This window comes from Pipistrellus kuhlii, unplaced genomic scaffold, assembly GCF_014108245.1.
Source record: "Pipistrellus kuhlii isolate mPipKuh1 unplaced genomic scaffold, mPipKuh1.p scaffold_m20_p_9, whole genome shotgun sequence".
NCBI lineage: Eukaryota > Metazoa > Chordata > Mammalia > Chiroptera > Vespertilionidae > Pipistrellus > Pipistrellus kuhlii.
In genome coordinates, this window is record NW_023425595.1 from 66,292,044 (window position 1) to 66,312,288 (window position 20,245).

General features: G+C 50.9%; 1 protein-coding gene across 7 annotated transcripts in view; it reads right to left on the minus strand.

The window, feature by feature from the left end:
- The window catches only part of SIK3 (SIK family kinase 3), a 233,161-nt gene that overhangs the window by 5,506 nt on the left and 207,410 nt on the right, over positions 1-20,245 (minus strand). For 3 of the 7 annotated variants that reach the window (XM_045577806.1, XM_036428319.2, XM_036428323.2), the window contains 8 exons: positions 20,073-20,143; positions 17,944-18,087; positions 14,415-14,565; positions 13,630-13,755; positions 13,291-13,376; positions 12,757-12,860; positions 11,247-11,586; positions 9,816-10,693 (listed from right to left, as the gene is read on the minus strand). In XM_045577806.1, the coding sequence (XP_045433762.1) occupies positions 9,816-10,693; positions 11,247-11,586; positions 12,757-12,860; positions 13,291-13,376; positions 13,630-13,755; positions 14,415-14,565; positions 17,944-18,087; positions 20,073-20,143 (1,900 nt within the window). Of the gene's footprint in view, positions 1-9,179; positions 9,239-9,269; positions 10,694-11,246; positions 11,587-12,756; positions 12,861-13,290; positions 13,377-13,629; positions 13,756-14,414; positions 14,566-17,943; positions 18,088-20,072; positions 20,144-20,245 lie in introns of those variants that run through there. The other 4 variants (XR_006740870.1, XM_036428321.2, XM_036428322.2 and 1 more) reach the window with 4 other exon arrangements.

The following is a 20,245-nucleotide window of genomic DNA, read 5'->3' on the forward strand; positions in this document are numbered from 1 at the left end:
TTCCTCATCGGGGTGAGCGCTCTGCTTTCTCACTTCTCCCACAGCGACGGGAGGGCGAGGGGCTACCTCTGCGGCTTGGCCAGGCGGCCCCTTTCTTCCCAAACACTGCTTCCTTCGGAGCCCTCCTGCCTGTGTTCCGAGGACAGCCTCTCAGCCGCCCTCTGCCACCACCCTACAGATGCCTCTCTAAAGGGCGGCCAGACACCGCTTTTCACGCCCCGGGCCTACCTCCCAGCTGCTCCCCTCGCTCACACGGCTCCACCTCACACTCCCCGCCCGTCACACTCCACGCACTTGTCCTGCCGCTCCCCTCCCTGGAATGCTGGTTCTCCCATTCCCACCCCTGCCTTCCACATCAACTGCCCTCCTAGCTCGTCTGTCTCAGATGCTGGCATCTCTCTGAAACCTCCCCTTTCAGACAGAGGAGACCTTCCCTGCCTGTAAGTGTCAGAGACTGCTAACCAGGCTGACTCTGACCGGCTCAGCTGTGACTTGCTCAGTCACGAGGTCCGTAAGTCCTCTGAGGACAAGAACCGCCTCACACCTGGGAGCTCCTGGCTCCGCACCCGTCCCCACAGAGTAGGTACGTGATGACTTCCTCCTCCGCTGGCATTCATAAACGCTCGCTTAACCTGGTTACGGTCCCATCAGGTCACAGACCTGAAGAGCTGGGACGTGGAGAGGAAGAGGAGGGCAGAAGGCATGTTCCTTCGGGTCCAGGGATGCGCAAGGACAGCACCAGGGCCAGGGAAGGGGCCGGCCCTCCTGGTGGCACTCGTGGCTCCGTCCTAAGGGTCTGGGGCTGGAGTTTGTTTGGATGCTTGGTTGTTTTCTTGGGGGTAAAGCTCTTGGCATGTATGGCCCAGGTCCTGACGAGCTGGACCCTGGCAAGAGCAGGTTTTAAAAAGTTTTAAATAGGAAGCAGCCCTAATGCTATCTGTACCATTCCAACTAATGAAAGTGAGACGTCCTGCTGAGGCTGGGTGAGGGGCCAGCTCTCTATACTGGAATGGTCTATGGCGATCAGGGCAGGCCTGGGCCTAGGGTCTCAGGCAGAATGAGGAGGGAGGGAGGGGAGCTGACTGACATGCATGTGGATGGTAACACAAAAGATTCTGGACAAACCAGTTCCTCAGTGGGCATAGCTCACGTGCTGGCCTCAGGGCCAGACAAAAACCACGGGCAGGAAGTGGTGCAGCAATGGCTTGTGGAGCGAGGAACTGGCTCTCTGGTCTGTCTTGCCAAGAAGCAACAGACAGCTGCTTCTTCCTTTTCAAGATAGTTTCGTTTTTCTGTTAATCCTCACCAAAGACATTTGTTTCATTGGTTTTTAGAGAGAGTGGAAGGGGGGGGGGGAGAGGAAGAAGGGAGGAGGGGAGAGAAACATTGATGAGAGACACAACCATCAGTTGCCTCCTACATGCACCCCTACTAGGGCTGGGGATCGAACCTGCAACCCAGGTACACGCCCTTGACTGGGAACTGACCCTCATGACCCTTTGGTTCTCGGCCCAACTCCCTAACCACTGAGCACACCAGCCAGAATTCAAACTATTTTCTTATGCCTGTATTACTGTCTTCGAGCTAGCAGCATCCATTCAATTCCTGAGGGTTTTTTTTCTGAAATATAGAATTGAATGCAAATCTCATCCATTGCACCTCCTTCTCCCCACAATGACAAACACAGGAACTCTCCTTTAAAGATTGTGGAAGGCTCCTTGTCAAACACGAGGACATGTGTAAGCTCTGCTTCCTGATATTCAGCCCTTCTCCCCCATCTCGCCCCCCTCCCCACCCCTCCAGGGGCCTTAGTGTTTGTCTGTCTGACATGTTTGCTAAGTCTCCCCTCTCCCCCCTCCCTTTTTTAGAATTTATTTTTATTCCAGAAACTGAGGTTTCTATTATAGAAACCCAAGCATGCACCCTCCAGTTGGCCCTGCCTTTGGAAGATCGCCTGGACCCTTACCTCCTCGTCTGCTGTCTTCCTAGCCTTCCGGTCTGGTGCCAGCATACCTGAGTGCCACCGAGACAGAACTGGTGCCTAGCGAAGCAGGCGACGAGCCTTCCTGACTCCCCGCCCAGAGCTCAGGGCCCGGAAGCTGGGGTGAGCCTGCCTTCACTGGGCCCTGAGGGCGGGCTCAGCCGCGCTGTCTGTAACCCTGTCTCACCCCCCAGGCAGTAAGTGTGGGGCTGGGGACGCTGTGCAGACGGGGATTACTCACACGTTTCAGAACGCTAGTTGTGAGGGGAAAGGGCTTACTGGGCCAGCTGACAAAAACAAAGGAACTGATGTATCACAGAAACCTACTTCTACAATTATGGAGACAATTTCCCCACATATAGGTGAACAAATGAGTTACTGGAACTTTAATTTCCAGAGAAGGAGCTTCTGGTTTAGGAGAGACAAACAAAAGTAAAAACAAGATGAAACCGGAGTTGGGTGACAAACCAGGGTGCTTGCTGTCTGCTCGAGTTTCAATCTAACCCACAGGTGGCAGTCCGGAAGGCCTGGCATCTACTGCCTGGCAGGGATGCCTGGATGGTGTGGAGTGGAAGGCGGGAAGGCATGAAGGAGAGATCAGGCTAGGGAATCAGAAAACTGAAAGTCAGGATCTAGCTCCATCACCAGCAGAATGGACAAGACTGGGTAGGCTATTTACTCATAATTTCAGCTTCTCTCTCTCACACATGACAGACAGTTGTTTGGGGCTCAGAAGAGATCACGTGTGAAAGGGTTGTTATCACTTTACACAGGACCACCCAATAGGGTGCAACTTCCGGTAAGAGCGTGTCTAGTCCTGCGTCTACAGGTCCTCTGATATCCCAGGAGACCCGCTGAGCAGTTGGGCGGGGGAGCACGGCACACAGAGTGACCCACTGACCAAGAAACTCGTGATTTAGGCTCAAAGCATTGGCATCCTTTATGCCAACTCAGCACCGAGAGGAGCTGTCAAGCTCACCAAAGGATCTAAATACTGGGCAAGAGGCCGTCTGAGAGCAGCACTCTCAGGTGTTGGCCCGAGGAGCTGCGAGCACAGGGGAGACGCGCACGCACGCCCCGCTCAGGGCTCCCTCAGCTTGCACAGGCTACTGACCGTCCTGACTCACTGGTTGTGAGAAAAGAGGAATGGCATGTCTGCATGTCCTTAAAGGATCAGAGGGGGCCATGTATGGGCACTTCGAGGCTGGCCGGGCAGAAGAGAATGTAGTTTCCTCCAAGTTCGAGTTGGTAAGCGCATTGTGTGATGTACTGTACTGTTTGTTTATTTGCAAAGGAAAGAAAAAAAATCAAGTATAGAAGATAAGCCTATATTCTATCTCTGGAGAGCAGTTAGGGAGACTATGGGCAGCATGGGGCATTCAAACCAGCCTTCCTCCCGCTGCCTGCTTGGTGCTCTGGCAGCGCCTGGCTTCACACTGACCGGCAGCAAGCAGGCACGGAGGAAGCAGGTGCCCACAAATACTGATAGGAGGGCATTTAATTTTCCTCGACTGCCCAGGGGTCCCTGTTCACCTACATTTCAGACTTATTTTAGAAAGGTCACCCTCGATCTGCTTTATTAAAATCCTGGTATAGTCATGCATTGCTGAACAACAGGAATACATTCTGAGAAGCCTGTCGGAAGGTGATTTTGTCGTGGGAACGAGTGCACTTACACCAATCTAGACTGCACGCCTCCTATACACCTGGGCGTCTGGTGCCACCTGCTGCTCCGAGGCTGCCCCTGCCCAGTGTGTTACTGGACTGGGTTTGTAACGCTCTGTGCGAGCGATGCCCTAAATGGGCAAAGGGGGTTTTTCGGCTCCACCGTCATGTCAGTAGGCCGCCGCTGACCAAAACGCCATCATTGGCACGTGCCTGGCTGTGCGCCGCTGACAGCTCGCTCGGTGGCACTGCATGTGGAAGCTGTTTGGGAGCTGCCTTCCTCCCCCACCCCAGCAGGCTTAAGCTCCCGAGGGCAGGCTCGTTAGCTTTTCACTGCTGCCTGCCACAGTGCCCACAGCCTGTGCTCACAGCTGTCATCCCAGTCTTGCTGAATTTGCTCTTCCAGGAGTTTGGGGGCGAGTGGGTAACTGCAGCAGCTGAGGGGTCAGGAAAGGGAACAGCAAGCATTTCCCCGTGCGGAGTGTGAACAGGTCGGGTGTGAGTTCCCTTCTGGCCTGCAGGTGGTGGAGGGAGAGGTCTCCACCCTTTCTTGACAGAAGTGACAGCAGAGTGTCTGCCGATTCTTGGCGGTTGAACTAAGCTCTCATGTCCTTCCTTTCATAGAAGGAATCACATCAGGTTAAAGCAGGGAGATTGTGGAGCCTCAGCAGTCCTGTTGTCAAAGGAACCATCGCATGCATCCCGGGTGGTTGTGAAAAGACATGAGTAGCTGAGGTGGAAGGCCGGAGCAGACCCGCTACAAACACAATCCCAGTCTCCTTCTCAGGGGTGTCCAGCTGAACACCCCCAACTGCACAGGTGAAGGCCGGGAGGGAGGGCCGTCCTCAGAGTGAGCTCATGTTGTCACAGTGAGAGCTACGGGGACTTCGAGGATCAGCGTGTGTTTAAACACATGACAGCATCTCCCGAGGGGTGTTAACTCCGGAGCAGACCAGGCTTCCTTGGACCATTAGCTTCTCTAGTGTGTTACCCACTATGCTGAATTCCAATGCACACAGCAATAACCTGTGACTTTATTCACTAGAGATCATTGCATATGTGGTTCCCAAAGTCACAAACTAGATGTCAGAAAAGGTGACTAGAATTCAAGCAAAAAAAAAGGCATAGTTTGTGGCTGCAGTAAAGAGTAAGGGGGTAAGCTCTAACCAGTTTGGCTCAGTGGGTAGAGAGTCAGCCTGCAGATTAAAGGGCCCCAGGTTCGATTCCAGTCAAAGGCATGTACCTTGGTTGCAGGCACATCCCCAATAGGGGGTGTGCAGGAGGCAGCTGATCAATGTTTCTCTGTTATCAATGTTTTTCTCTATCCCTCTCCTTTCCTCTCTGCAAAAAATCAATAAAATGTATTATTATTATTATTTTTTTTTTTTAAGAGTAAGTGGGTAGAAGGAAGGAAGAGCAGCCCCTATAATCCATAGGCAGGAGCTAAGACTGTAACTTCTAGAAAAGATCAGGAAAAAAAAATACGTGAGACAAAAGAGGGGAAGTGGGGTGGCAGGGAGTGGAGGAGATTCTTGCAGAGCTGCCCACGAGGCACCCGAGAACAGGGGTGTGCTGAGCTGAAACCTGCCGGAACTAGTTCACCACTGGGCTCTCCTCTCTCCCAGAGAGGCAGAGGAGTTTGTGGGGGACATTGGTGGGGATGGGCAGATGTGAGAAGGTAGGAAAGAGGAGGCAGGAGAGGTAATGAGTAACTCACCAGGGAAAGAAGGTGGAGCGATCTGTCACAAGAATTACAAGCCTGAAGCTCAGGCCTTCGACTTGGAAGAAGGGGTGACTGACAGGCAGGAGAAGGGAGCACTACGCCACTCCCTCCTGGCACACTGTGCTGGGCCTGGACCCGGACCCCGCTCTGGCTTTTAGGAAGCTTCTGCCTTAGCTTCTGCGGGTTCCTTCATGTACACTACACTCCAAGATACCCGCAACACGCTCACCCACTGGCCTTTCCTCATGCTTCTCCCCCAAATCCAAATGGCAAAGCCATCTTCACCTATCAAACCCAACTCAAATGCTGCTTACTCCACTGAGAACTAATTCCTCTGGCTGGGAGCCACCCTGCCCCTCCGAGGACTCCCGCACCTGCACCTGGTCCCAAACGCAGTCAGTGCCACTGTCTAAACATGTCAGCAAGGCCGGGCAGGATTCCTCTGACACTCATGGAACACAGGTGAGTCCAAGCCCCAGCCTTTCTGTACGGAGGAGTCAGACCGGAGGGAAAATTAGAGAGAATGTGTTTGAAAAGGCCCATACAAGAAAAACCAAGATGGCAGCAAAGGTAAACAACTAATCTGCCGCCTCACACAACAATTTCAAAACTACAACTAAAAGACAAAACATCTATCACCCAGAACCACAGGAAAGCTGGCTGAAAGAGAAAGGAGCACAAGTGCTGAAAAGCTGAAAAGCCTAGGTGTGGAGGCACGCGAATCGGACTGGTGGTGGATGACTGGGCATGCGGCTTTTTTTCAACCCGAAGGGAAACAAGCTACTGATCACTTTGAAATCCAGTTTCTGGGGTCACGTGGGGGATCGGGTCAGAAAGTGAGGGTGACTTTTTTGCAGAGGTGCGCACAGCAATCATTGTTTTCTGCGCTGGAGCGTGGTGATACGGGGACTTGGAAATGTGGAAAGGCAGAGAGGGCTGATGGCAGCCATCACTGTTTGCCATGCCCCAGCCTAGTGTCGCCCTGAGACCCCACTCTGCCCTGAGACCCCACCCCACACATTCTACAAACCCGGCCAGACTCCACAGAGTGGCTTTTGCAGATAAATGGCCTGCCCTGTGGCAGCTTAATGAAATAAACTGTAGCTCCAGCTCCAAAATGGCCAAATCCCAAGCAAAGAGGAGAAAACTATAGTTCTTGATGTAGCTCCTGCTGGATAGCCTCAGACAGTAGCTGAACTGCACCCCATTGGAGATCCAGAAACTAGTGTATCTAGTGGTCAGTGTGGGACAACACCAGATTTCAACTACTCTCATAAGGGACACATTCAAGGGGCAGACTCAGTGAGCACCAAAGCCCTACTGGAACAAGTCCTGCCCCAAAATGTGTCTCCAGACAGCAATTCTATTATAGACTCAGCGGGTCCTCACAGCCAATTAGCCTAGAGGTCAATTCCTCCCAGTGACACCAACAATAATCAAGACTTAACTACAAGGCTATACCCACAGTCCACAAAGGGGTACACCGAGAGTGTCCACCTCAGGTAACTGGAAGGCTGACCCATTGAACCATTTGCAATAATCAAGACTTAACTACAAGGCTATACCCACAGTCCACAAAGGGGTACACCGAGATTGTCCACCTCAGGTAACTGGGAGGCTGACCCATTGAACCATTTAGGACACCCAGCACACAAACCTACCCTACCAACTCAGAGAAGCAGCGAAGATGAGGAGACAAGGTAACAGATCACAAATGAAAGAAATAGAGAACAAATGAGTGGACACAGAGTTCAAAAACCACGGTTATAAGGTTTTTTAAGAATTCCCTAGAAAGGTCGATAAACTTAATGAGACCCTCGAGGATCAGTACCAACTAGAAATTAAACATACACTGTCAGAAATAAAAAATATTATATAGATACCCAACAGCAGACTAGAGGAACGCAAAAATCAAGTCAAAGATTTGAAATACAAAGAGGCAAAGGACACTCCTCCAGAGAAGCAAGAAGAGAAGAGAATCAAGAAAGTTGAAGATACTGTAAGGAGCCTCTGGGACAACGTCAAGCATACCAACATCAGAATTATGGGGGTGCCAGAAGAAGAGAGAGAAGACACTGAAAACCTATTTCTGATTTCTCAACAGAAACTCTGCAGGCCAGAAGGGAGTGGCAAGAAATATTCAAAGTGATGAACAGCAAAAACCTACAACCAAGATTATTCTACCCAGCAAAGTTATCATTCAGAATTGAAGGCCAGATAAAGAGCTTCACAGATCAGAAAAAAGCTAAAGGAGTTCATCAACACCAAACCAGTATTGTATGAAATGCTAAAAGGTTTTCTTTAAAAGAGGAAAAAGAAGAAAAAAAGTAAAGATAAAAATTATGATCAACAAATACATATCTATCAACAAGTGAATCAAAAAGTCAAATGAATTAAAAATCTGAGGAATACAATAAACTGGTGAACATAATAGAATCAAAGGTATAAAATGGGAGGGGATTGATAATTCTCAGGGGAAAGGGATGTCTGAGTGGGGAATACGAGAAGAGACTGGACAAAAATACACTTATGGATGAGGATGAGGGGGAGGGGGAGGGGGGGAGGGGGGGAGTTTGGGAAGGGCAGAGGGTGGGGTGGGGACCGGGTGGAGGGGAGCTATGGGGGGAAAAAAGGAGAAACAATTGTAATAATCTGAACAATAAAGATTTATTTAAAAAAAATTAGAGAGAATTTTTGAACAAAAAAATCTCAAAAGTGTTTAATATGTGGCAATGCAGGGTGGGGGGATGGGCGTGCACACGGTTAGCTCCGGCTTTGCTCTTCCCGGGCCCTGACGGGGGGCACCTGCTGCAGCGTGCTGATGACGCCTGGGTTCAGATGCCACCTACCAGTTGTTGGCCTTGGGGAAGTACCTGCTCTGCGGTACCTCACTGATAAAATGGGGTGACAAGAGTTATGACCACATAGGGCTGTTGGGAGGGTTAAATAAGTTTATGTGTGAGCAGCCCTTGGTGCCTGCCACACGGAAAACCCCACAGAGAAGTTCGTCGTTTAGAGCTACAGCGTGCTCAGCTTCCACTCACACAGAAAACTTTCTGCAGCACCCTCACACCATCTGCCCTGCTAGAACTCTCCCGGTGACAGGAAGCTCCCATGCTGAGGCGAGAATGTTCTTACAGTCTTCCAGGGAGTTAACATTCGCTGTGACTTCTCTTCCCATCTTGGTTCTGTCCCATAATATGAACCCAGAAAAGTCAAATCCTTCTTCCTTAACTTATTTCCCCCAACACTAAATACCCCCAGGTGTGTCAGCCACTCCACATACGGCCTGCCCGGAACCTTCCCCGCCCCCTCCCAATCCAAATCCTACATACCGCAGCCACCCTCTAGGCGGGATGGCATCAGACTGTTCAGAGCCCATTACCTGGTGTTTTTTGCAACCACGTGTCCCTCTCTATTGGTGCATAAGGAGCCAGCCAACCTGAGGGCACCACGCCTTCTCACACACAATTTAGAGCAAGGTCTTCTCCCTGCCACCTGCCATGGACTAATTCCTCTATGGGCTGAGCTGTGTGCCGACTGTAGAAGACAGAGCAGGAGAAGCAGGCAGCTCCACGAAGGGAAGGATGTAAGAAATGCTTGGTTTCAGGACTGTATGTTTTACGGGCAAACTCAGTTTTCATGATCTGTGATGATGGAATGGATATTGGTCCATATTTTGTTTAGGATATTATGAAGCTAATGGAATAACATTTTCTGAGGGAGTAATATTAATCTCCCTCAGAATAAAAATGAATGCATGCATTCATTATATAATGAGACAAAATGAGATGACATGGTCCCTTAAGATGCTGTAAAAGTGTGCATTTATTAATGAAATGATCGGAGTAATAATGCCTCCCTCCCCCCTCTCTCTCAAACACAAAAACATACACACACACACACACACACACACACACACATGCACATATATGCACGTTTTAATCTTCCCAAATACTCGGCAAAGCCACTGCTCCTCCTGTCTTTTCCACAGGTGAGGGTGTGAGTGACAAGGCCGTGGCATTCGTGGCAGAGGCTCATCCAGAACCGAGATGCTTTGACTTCTGGTCCAATGTTATTTATACCGACTCCTATTTCCTCACCACTGGCTGACTTTTTCTATTGCAGAAGTTAAAAGTTGGCTAGTTGGAAGAAAGTCAAGAAATTCTAAAAGCTAAAAAACATGGTATGGATATTGGAAATAGATGATATATCTTACTATGTTATCTAATTATTAATTTTCTATCATTATCTTATTTTGAAAATGACTCTTTACCCACCAATACCCACTTCCTACATGCTTCTCCCTCAAAAGGTCCTGAAGGTCTTCTCAGGAATTCTTTTTCTCCTAGGAACACAGAGTACTAGCTGGAAAAAGACAACATTACTAAGTTCACTGAACTGGGACAGATTAGCCCAGAACTTTTACTTTGGAGGGACTCTTACCTCGGCTGGACACCTTATTTCTACTGAATGCAGCAGTTGGCTGATGTCGGTATGGATGGATCCCCAATTCCTGTGCGTGGCTCACAGTTCCTAGTAAAGACTCAGGGTCCCCAGGTCCGCCAGTACTCAAGAGTAAAGAGCTGTTGTGGCAACCTTTGGTCAATGCACTTGAACTCTGCCTGTCTGGAAAGCCGTCCTTGGCCGCCACACAGGAGCACTCCTCCTCCATGCTCTCCGGATGCAGGAGAGCTGGCTGCTGAGCGTAGCCCTGGGGCGAGCTGTTTGAGGAAACCTGGGAGATACATTCTTGAGCTCTGATCTGCAGAAGATGCTGGGGGCTGGTGTGCTGGCGGTGATACGAGTCAGCATTTTGATACGGTAAAGCCTGGTGCTCTGTCATACTCTGTCCTGCAAGATTAGGAGTCAGGCTCCCAGCATCCCCCTGGTTCATATGCCTAAACAATTCTTGATACTCCTGCTGCTGCTGCTGTCGCTGCTGCTGCTGCCTTTTAATGAGCTGTGCAAACTCTGCTTGGGGCAGCCGAATGTCCGAGTGGCCAGCGAGCGAATGCCGGGGGGAGAGCAGTCCTTGAAGGATGTGGGGTACCTGCTGGTGTCTCGTGTAGTCTGGCGGCGTGGGGGACAGCAGGGCCTGCTGTAGTGCTGATGTGGGATAGGGAGGTGGCTGCTGATGCGTACTGGGAGGGAAGGTGGGGAACTGGTCAAGTGGAGGGACTTTCAGGGCGTGGGCTGGAGGGAACCCCACTCCTGCTGAAGGGCTGTAGCTGCTGGGGGAACCCCGGGACTGGTCCGAAAACAGATGAGGGTGTAAATGCGCCTGGTCGTAGTTAGCAGGGGAGAACCGATTCACGTTCAAGCTGCAGACACAAAAGCGAGTGAGTACCAGGCAGCCATGTAAAAGAGCACTACACTCCCCGGGGAACGGCGCCTCTGTCAGGCCACAGCGCGCGGACAGAGTGCGGAGAGGCAGGGAAGGGGTGCAGCACCTCGCCCCTGCACCATCACCCGCTGGCCCCAGGACTTGGGGCCCTGTGTATGAGACCGCCCAGCTCTAGGCTGAAGGAGAACTGTACTACATCACTGGAGCTCCTCAGCACCAATCTTTTGGAATATGACAGACGGAGAGGGAAGGAACCCTCTGGGAACAGACAAGGGAAACGGGCACTCTTCCCAAAGTCTACTAGGCTTTCTCCCTTGCAGATAAACAGTAAGGCAGCTCTGTCAGTTTCCTCTACTCTCTCATTAGCATTCTGAGCCCCTATTTGGTCAATAAGTAGGTTTCAAGTTCACCCCAAAACCACTAACCTGATTTAGAGAGAGTGGAAGAAGCATGACCACCAGACCCCTCCCTGCTCCCTGCTCCCTCCTCTGTCACCTGGGTGGCTCACGGGGTGACCTAGGTGGCCTTACCTGTGGGCTTCTGCACTGTCAGCACTCAGCTGCTTGGACAAGGGCCGATGCCCATAGCTGAAGGAGGCCAGCAGGTTGGCATGGTGCTGCATCTGGATTTGACTGGCACTGGGGCTGATGGAGGTGCCCCGCCCCACGGAGCCTGCAGCTGCCCCTGGCATGTTGCTGAGCACGCCGACAGGCTCCTGCAGTTGGATGGCCACCTGCTGTGGCTGGGTGGGCTGCTGCATGCCCAGGCAGGTGAGAGCGACGCTGGGAGGAGGAGAGCAGTTCTCAGGCTGCTGCTGGAAGACTGCACTGCGGGAGGGCAAGCCCTGGAACTGGGAGGGAGATGCAGCACCTAGAGAGAGAGGAGCCTCAGTGATCAAACGCCCAGTGCCTGCCGGCTGCAGATGACCGAACGCCACCACAGCTCTGCTCCTCACACTGCTGTGCATGAGGCTCATCTGGGGGACTGTTCAGGCTCCTGGGCCCCACACATAGCAGCCTGACTCAACAGGTTGCGGAGGGGGACCATGGGTCTGTATTTCTAATAAGTTGCTCTGAAACTTGGTTCATCGCCTGGCCAGTGTTGCTTAGTGGTTAAGCACTGACCTGTGAACCAGGAGATCAGGGTTTGATTCCTGGTCAGGACACATGCCTGGGTTGCAGGCTTGATCCCCAGTGCAGGGCGTGCAGAGGCAGCCTATCTATGATTCTCCCTCATCATTGATGTTTGTCTGTCTGTCTGTCTCTCTCTCAATTCCTCTGCCTTCCTCTCTGAAATCAATAAATATCTATTAAAAAACAAACAAACAGTTGGTCCATGGATTGTTCTTTGAGTAGCTCTGATTTAGAGCAGTGTTTCTCAGATTCTAATGTGCATACCAATGGCTTGGGTCTTGCTAACGGGCAGATGCTGACTTAGCAGCTCTGGGACGGGCCTTTCCTGCTGATGTAGCTGCTCAGGGAACCGCTCTGAGCAGGAAGAACAGAGACCAGATCAGACTCCTCAGGAATCCAGACTGTGCAGTGCTTCTGAAGAGATCTCCAGTGTGGAATACTAACTCCTCACAGAGTTGGTCTCCAAAGATGCTCTTGTTGGATCTTCACCTCCTCTAAACATCCACGAGAGGGTCCCCAAGTACAAGGAGAACCCAACAGGCCCGGCAACAAGGAAGGCTCTGGCAGCAGCTTTTTAGTTGGTAGAATTGGAGGGTGTTTTATTAAAAATATTAATAGTTAACCTTTACCAAGAGCAATGTAGCACCAGGCTGTTCCAAGTGCATATGTTCGTTCATTAAATACTAGCAGTAACCCTATTTTCCATTTGAGAAAGCCCAGGAAAGCTGAAATTAAGTGACTTGACTTAGGTTTCACCACTCAGGATCCAAACCAAGGCAGGCTGGCTCCAGAGCCCACTCCTAAAATGCTGCTATTCTGCCATTCAAGTCACCAGCGCGTGGCATTCACAGCTGGGATCCATCTGTTCCACGCGGCACACGGGCTCAGGCCGGCCGCCGGCACTCACCATGGGGCTGGCCCACGCTCATCGGGGGAGGACTGCTACTGGGCTGTCTGAAGAGATGGTTGTTGGGGTGGTTGGGAGGTGGGCTTGAAGGCTGAATCCTTAACCTTAAAAAAAAAACAAATCCAGGTAAACCAATCCCTGAGGTGCCCCCAGAACACTGAGTTAGCCTCAACCATAGCACACACCTCAGCAGAAACTGTTTTTCTAGTGCTGATAAACCTCCAGGCTGGAAAACATGCACGACCCGCCCACCACAGCTCCTTACAACCTCCCCAAGAATTATTTTACTGGACTTCCCAAAGAGGCAGAGGCCTGAGGCCTGTCTGGCCTCCTGCATTAGATGTCACGTTACTTGGTTCGTGTGGCTGAGATAGTGACGTGGCACAGGAAGCCCGGATGCCAGGGGGGCTGCTGGGATTAAAGTGGTTTCTCTGCTCTTCAAATAGTTTCTTCCAGGATGGAAGCTAAAGTCGGTCAGAATCTCCCCTGAGTCAGGCCCAGGCACCGAGCTAGAGACAATGGGTCAGGCCTTACCTCTGCAGCTGGTGGGTGAGGAGGGCGGGCTGGCTTTCACAGGCGCCCTGAAGAGGCGGGGAGGGCTGAGGAGGGCAGATGGAATCCTAAAACACAAGGGGAAGATGGTGAGCATGAAGATTACCGTGAGCTGTTCTCGGGAAGGAAACAGAACTACCTGTCCCTGAGACTTAGGCTTTTGTGGTTCATGGATTAGTTTGATTCTCTTTACTCCAACATGTCAACCAGAAACAGAACTCAACTACATTTGCCCTGCATGGTCTCCTCCAAAATTCACAGGCAAACCCGTCATGCTGAGAGCACACTCGGAGCCCGCGGGGAGCGCGCAGGGAGGCCTACTTGGATCTGCTGCTGGAGAAGCTGGTGGTGCTGCTCCTGCTGGTAGAGCATGTGCTGCTGCTGCGTCTTCTCCAGGACTCTCTCATCGATCTGCCCCCCGTACAGCTTCCGCAGCTGCTCGCACTCCTGAAGGGAAAGCAGTTCATACAGATGGGATATAGCCAGACCCACCCCATGCAGTGACGTCAGCAGGAGCACATCTGCCCGAAGGTCTCACGGCAGAAAGAGCCAGGCGAGAGCGAGCAGTGCCCTCGAGCACTCACCCTATCCCCTAGGTATCTGTGTGCTAAATAAACATATACATTCACACTCTGCTCTGCGTGAACCAATGGAAACACCAAGGATGGGCAAGCATAAGCGTTAAGTGTCGGCGTGAGATCTGTGTAAAAGAACGTGCCACTCAGTGTGGACATCAGAAGGCAGAAAGCAAACTGGTCTGTGGAAACTGCCCTTCTCTCCTCTGGGAGCACCATTTTGTAGCACTGGAGGGTGTGCCAGGTGGCAGCCATGCCCAGCAAGCTCCCACAAGACCCAGTGCTCATTCCAAGAGGAAGACAAGGGCTGCTTACAGTACTGTCCCTGGTGCCTCCCACTGACACCCACACCCAGAGGAAATTCCTTCTAGTGAACTTCAGGGGCGGGAGGGGCAGACAGCCCCTTTGTGGGGCAAGCAAGCACGGAGCAGAGGCTCTGGCTCTGGGCCCGGCAGCGGCAGCACTGCTGCAGAAGGGCGGACGTGGCTCTGCTGCCATGCTTCTCCAGAGATGTCTGCGTCTCCCCCTTACCTGCTGCAACTGTTTGATGCTGCTGCTGTTGCCTATTTTCTCCAGGTGGGCTTTAAAGGCCTGGATGCTGGCAGCCCCATCTGAGAACCGGCGCACCGGGGAGAACCGCTCCGTAGGGAGGTGCAGGGTGTTGGAGTCCTTGTAGGTGGAGCTGAATACATGGGAAGAGAAGGTCAAGGTTAGGACCCAGGGTTCTGAGCAAACCTCCTAGGGATGTGTTCCCAAAGACGAGCACAAAGATGCTGCTGCCATGTGGGCTCCAGCCTACTCCTTTCCCAGGGCCCAGGTCTGCGCCTTCCATTCCCACTTACCGTAGCTGGCGGCACTGACAGCCTGGGAGGCCCTATCCTGGGATCAAATGCACCCTGTTCTTATCACTACACCAGGACGGAGAGAGGAGCTTCGAGTGATCCCTCAGCCAAGCTGCAGAGGAATCCTCTGGTTTAGCATCATCTCTCTGCCTAGCGCCCTCAGAAACCTGTCTCACTGTCTGATGCAAAGCTGCCCCTGAGCAGTCAGCTCTACAAGCATCAGGAAACTACAGTCAGCTTTGTGGTCGATGGTCAGCCCCGGAAACCACAGGTTCTGTGCTGTAAAGCTGGGGGCAGGGGGACTTCTCCCCGGATGGAGACAGCACATTTTTAAAGAATGTGGCCCTCAAGGACACACGTACCTGGCCAGCGCATACAAGGCCAGCTACTGTGAAATGCACTGCTCAGAGCAGCCCACCTGCCCGCCTCCTGAGGAAAGAGCACCCATGTGGATCACCTTCAAAATCCACTGATCAATCAGCGCACAGCCAGAACCTTACAGAAAGAACAGCTATTGATAAGGACTGCCTGAGACAGCACCAGGGCTAGAAGCTAACACCTGTCCCTGTTACCTAACCAGAAAGAGATGTTTATGAGGAAGCAGATAAAAGACTGCCCAAGCAGCATTCCAACAGCCACGGAAGGGTCAGGGTTCATGTCCAGGGCAGGGATGGCAGCACAGTGAAATCGGGGTGAAATGAGCACCTAGCCAGGTACTCATTCTGGACGGAAGCAGAACCCAGGCTAAGGAAGCAGGCTAAAGAGCGAGTTCAAATGGGGTGCCACAGGTAGGGGAGGAGTCCGGTGACAATGCAGAGAGGTCAGGAGTTCTGGAGCAGGTGATCACCCTTGATCCCGCTGGCAGAACTTCTGTTTGGGACTCAGCAGTGCTAATGAATGGAGCATGCACGCAATTGTGTCAGGAACACAAACACAAACGCTTTGGGCAGACACACTCGAAACGGTGAACTGAAGGCAGCTTTCAGGGGCATTCCCTCCATCCTTCCCAGTTCTGTTTCTACTTCAGGTGTTTGGAGTTAAAGCAAGCAAATTCTATTTTCTCCTAAAATGTTATTCTTACGCTTTCAATATTCCTGATAATAGACACATTTCTGATTCACTCAGAAAGCTGTGTTCAATCAGTCCATCTGCACAACCCGTAATCTCCATCAAAGCCTCCTCCCCGGGCCAGGCAGTTCCAGGAGCACAGGCTGTGGCACCGACCGGGGGGCCAGCCCAGCAGAGATGGGAAGCCGTTCGGATAGGACCAGCCGTGCTTCGTTTTTACCAGCAATCCTATTCAAACCCTCGGCTGTCCCCGCTGCACTTCCAATCCGGGACTGGCCCACCCTCTGCATGAAGTCCAGCTTGTGCCGGGTTTTAAAAAAGAATTATACTCAAAAACAAAAAAATTCTAGATCACACACTTCCAAGTTAAAAAGGTTGATCAGACTCCTCTTTTGTCTCAATGTGCGTTTTCATCTATTATACCCCAGAAGAAAAAGATGCTGTTCTTGAGTGATTTCCTCCAGAAGAATAAGAGAAATTCAATAGCCTATCTAGGCCACCCATTCTAAGTGTTTTATGCCCTTGAAAAGCTTCTATTTTCCCCTGAAAACTCATTTCAGTCTCTTGTGTTGCCATATTTTCACAGTATCCACCAAGGCATGCTGAGTTTGCATAAATGCCCACCTCACACAATCTGCCACTCAGAAAGCGTTTATTTCAATTCAGACTGGCTTGACCACAGGAACCTGGCGGCAGGCAGACCCCAGCAGGGAGGCCTATGTGGTCTTCCTTTAGGACAGATGTGAACAGGACCCAGTCTGTGATAAAGGTCATAGAGGTGTGCCAACCTTCATGTTTCTCTGATAACAATACCTCCGGAGGAGCACTTCCCATTAAACAAGGAAGCCAAAGGGCTCAGCTAAACAACAGACCCAGACGAGGTTGCAGAATAACTGTGAGGCAGAGAGGAGGGAAGTCAGAAACCAGGAGAACAAAGTGGTGTGTGTCTGTTGGGGAAGTGTAGAGCGCAGGGTCATGAAGAAATTGTAGGAGATGTATGGGATGGAAAGGCAGCTCTCCAATAATCACTCCAAGTACCAACGCAGGTCCTGAGAGATTTTCCTTAAGGAAATACTTTCTGTGTCATCTGAGTTTTATTTGAGAATCATCATTCCTGCTACTCCTAACAAGACTATTTTTTTCCCCCTAAGCTATTCAAGGTCATTTGCAAAAGCTTATCTCCCTTCTTACAGAGTTCCAACGTGGCATAATCACGCCTCAGTCTGCTCAGAGTTCACCTGTCTCTGCTAATGACATCAATGCCCAATGGGGAACGAGTCACAATAAAAACACAGCCAAGCTTGCCAGTGTGACTAGTTGCAACATTTAAGCAGCACCGTTATAAACTGAAGTCCCTGAAATCTGACTGCTTTTCAACCTTCCCAAGTAAGAACGCTTTTCATTGTCTTCTCAAAAAGATTATAATAAAATAAGCTCCAGGAATTTAGGCTGGCTTTGAGAGTGAGATCCATGAGTTTGGGTATGTTTTCAGAATGTGCATAGCTAAGGTTTTTAGCCACCAAGGTATTCACAGAAGATAATCATCCTTATCTAGTCAAGTGGCATTCCTCTTGCTTCCAGGCTTACTTGGATTCAATTTTGTCAGGTTTTCTTGGCCAGCTATGGTTAAATTCCTGTTTATTTTTTCAAGAGAATGAGTTACCCATGTGACAGAGCCCCCGAAAGGACTTGCCATCAGAACACTGCTTGGCTGGCTGCCTGAAGAGGATGCTGCGCCTGCCCTCCCACTCCCAAAGGCCGTGTTCCTCCACACCCTGGCTCACTGCTCAGGGGTAACATGATAATAAACGCTCGTTCTCTGAGGGCAATGTGTTACTAAAAGTCATCTATTAAAATGGCTACATATCCAGTTGGCCCTCTGAGAGCTTCACTTTCTTGCAGGCATCAAGTTCCATTTCATCTCTGAGTCAACATCTAGAATCACAAGAATCAATGCAGACCATACATGAACCTACAAGGCAACGGGAAAGAAGAATCCTGCATTGCTCTGTGCACTGCTCAGTGCACGGAGGTGAGAAGACGTAGTTCAGGATGCTATTTAAAGCCTCGATGCTAGTCACCATCACTAGCCAGAAGGGTGCCAGTCCGATGAGCCTCAAGGAGCTCACATAGCTCATGTGGCTACTCACCGATGCTGATCAGGTACCAGGTGAGGGGGCCAGACCCGGGAACGGGAAGGCTGCTGTCCTAGCTGCCGCTGTAGGTCCGGTGGGATTTCGGCCGTAGGGTTGGTCATGGCCAGTGTATGCCTTTTGGACCTATTTGCCAAGTACCTGCAACAAGCAGGAGCACATTTCACAGTAAAAAAACAGCAGGACTGTTCCTCAGCAAGAAGCATTAGAAGGTAATGTACAGCACTCCGAATGGAATCGGCCGGAGCTCCGAAAGGGCTCCACAGTGAACAGATGGATGCGTGAGGCTCAGCCACCGCCAGGAGAAGCGGCTTACGACTGGGCTGGCGTGGCGTGCCTGGGGCGTGCGAGCAGCCCTGGGAGAGGAGAGCAGAGGCAGCTACAGAGAAGAATGATCCTTTCCTTCCACTTATAAGAAGAATCTTTTCCCTACTTATCATTATTCTGTTCCCTCCAAGTTTCAAAAAAGGTAAGAGAAAATAAGCTCGAAGGACGGTTCCTAGAGATGAGCCAAGGGAGATATTCAGAAGGTCCCCATGTCTCCGACCCCAGGTCCCCAGGTTTTAAACCAGACCTCACTACAGGTCTCAGAAAACAGCTTTCCATTCAGGGAGAGCGAACTCAAACCTCCCTTCCCTCAGGCCCTGACTGCAAGCCAGCCATCAGAGAAGACAGATTGATATTGTTCGCTGGGATCAACTTCTCTAGGGGTCGAGAAGTGAAACCACAAGAAATGCTTAGAATTAATTTGGTGGGGGGACAAGGCAGGACAAGAAAACAGAAGGTTCAAAAGCGGAAGAGTTGAAGAGCTGCTGCCTTTAATCGGAAGATACTGGCTCCCTTCATCTGGTTAAGCATTATTCCTTTGTCTCAGAACAAAGGAATATTATCCTTTAAAGGCTGATCTAAAGAAGAAAAAAAGGGGGGGCACAAGGAAGTGAGTCCGAGAGAAAGACGATAAGTGAAACACTGCGTCTAATTAAAGCATGGAGGCAGTTTCTTTCCTAGTTTCTCCTACGACACCAGCAGGACCCGTTTACAGTTTCATACTCTGTTAGCACACTACAGAAACAACAGCAGCAAGAGGAAAAGAAGTTACAGTTGTTCTTCTACTGGCTAAGCTGTGGGAGGAGCTGACCCGCCTGCCAACACCTCTGTTCTCCACTCCGCTTCCCACAGGGACCTCTCACGGAGGGAGCGGAGCGCCTGGGGTAGGAAGTGTGCTGGCCAGCAACCATCAGGCTCTTAAGACATGCTCTTGTTTCATTCGCAACTACATTGCCCACTTAAGATAAAACAGTTAACAGACTATACAGCATTAATGGTATGTAAACTTGGAAAAGAGTAAGTCATTAGTGGTTTAATATCCATTTGATGAAGACACCCAAAGTTCCCCCAAGAGCCCATGAAAACTATTTTATTTCAATGTCCCTCAAGGGAAAAACATACAATCTTGAGGAACACCTGCATTTCTGGGAATTAATGCTGAATTCTGTTCAAACCCCGCTCCCCGGAAAAATAAGAATGGCAACTAAAACAGGGGGCAGGTAGGAGCTGAGGGTCATGGCTAATGGAACTGAGGTAAAATGAACAGCACAGTGTGCCTGATGGTCACTGCTGTTTTCTGTGGATTAGGCACCGCTCAACAGGATTCTGCATACCATAGATATTTGCATCTGTCACTGGCCCAAACCGCATATTCTTTTCAAGCGAACAGTACCAGAGGTATTCATTCTCCCAGAAAGGAGGAGTCCATGCCAGAGGTCCATGGCTAGCCTAGCTAGGATCACTGTCATCCAAATCTCCAATTCCTGTTCGGTAAACAGTCCTCGGCAGGTAGGAGCAGGCGTAGCGCCCTGTGAATACTAGGAGCTGCAGTATGAAGGCAGGCGACAAGGAAGGTCGGAGGGAGGAGAGGAGTGTTATGGTTCTTGCTTTCACTCAGGGGGCTTCCAATGGCGTTTACAGAAATGACATTTTCTGGGGAGTCTTCTGTTCCTTCAAGGTGGGAGGAACATGCCATCTGGCTTGAGCAGAGACCACACAAACGCTGCAGCTGCACTGAACCCTCCCAGGGCAGAGGCGACCTTTCGCGGCTGCAGGGGAGCCTGCCGCCGCCACATTACCTCTGCACGGCTTCCTGATCGGGCTCCCCGTCCGAGTTCTCCTCGTCCACAGGGGTAACTGCTGGCACTGCCTGACAGAGACAGAAAGGACAGGCTCAAGCTCTGCTGCTTCTGCAACAGCTCTCCTTCTGGAAACTGCCCCGGGAGTGGGTCTCCCCTCCATTTTCTTATTC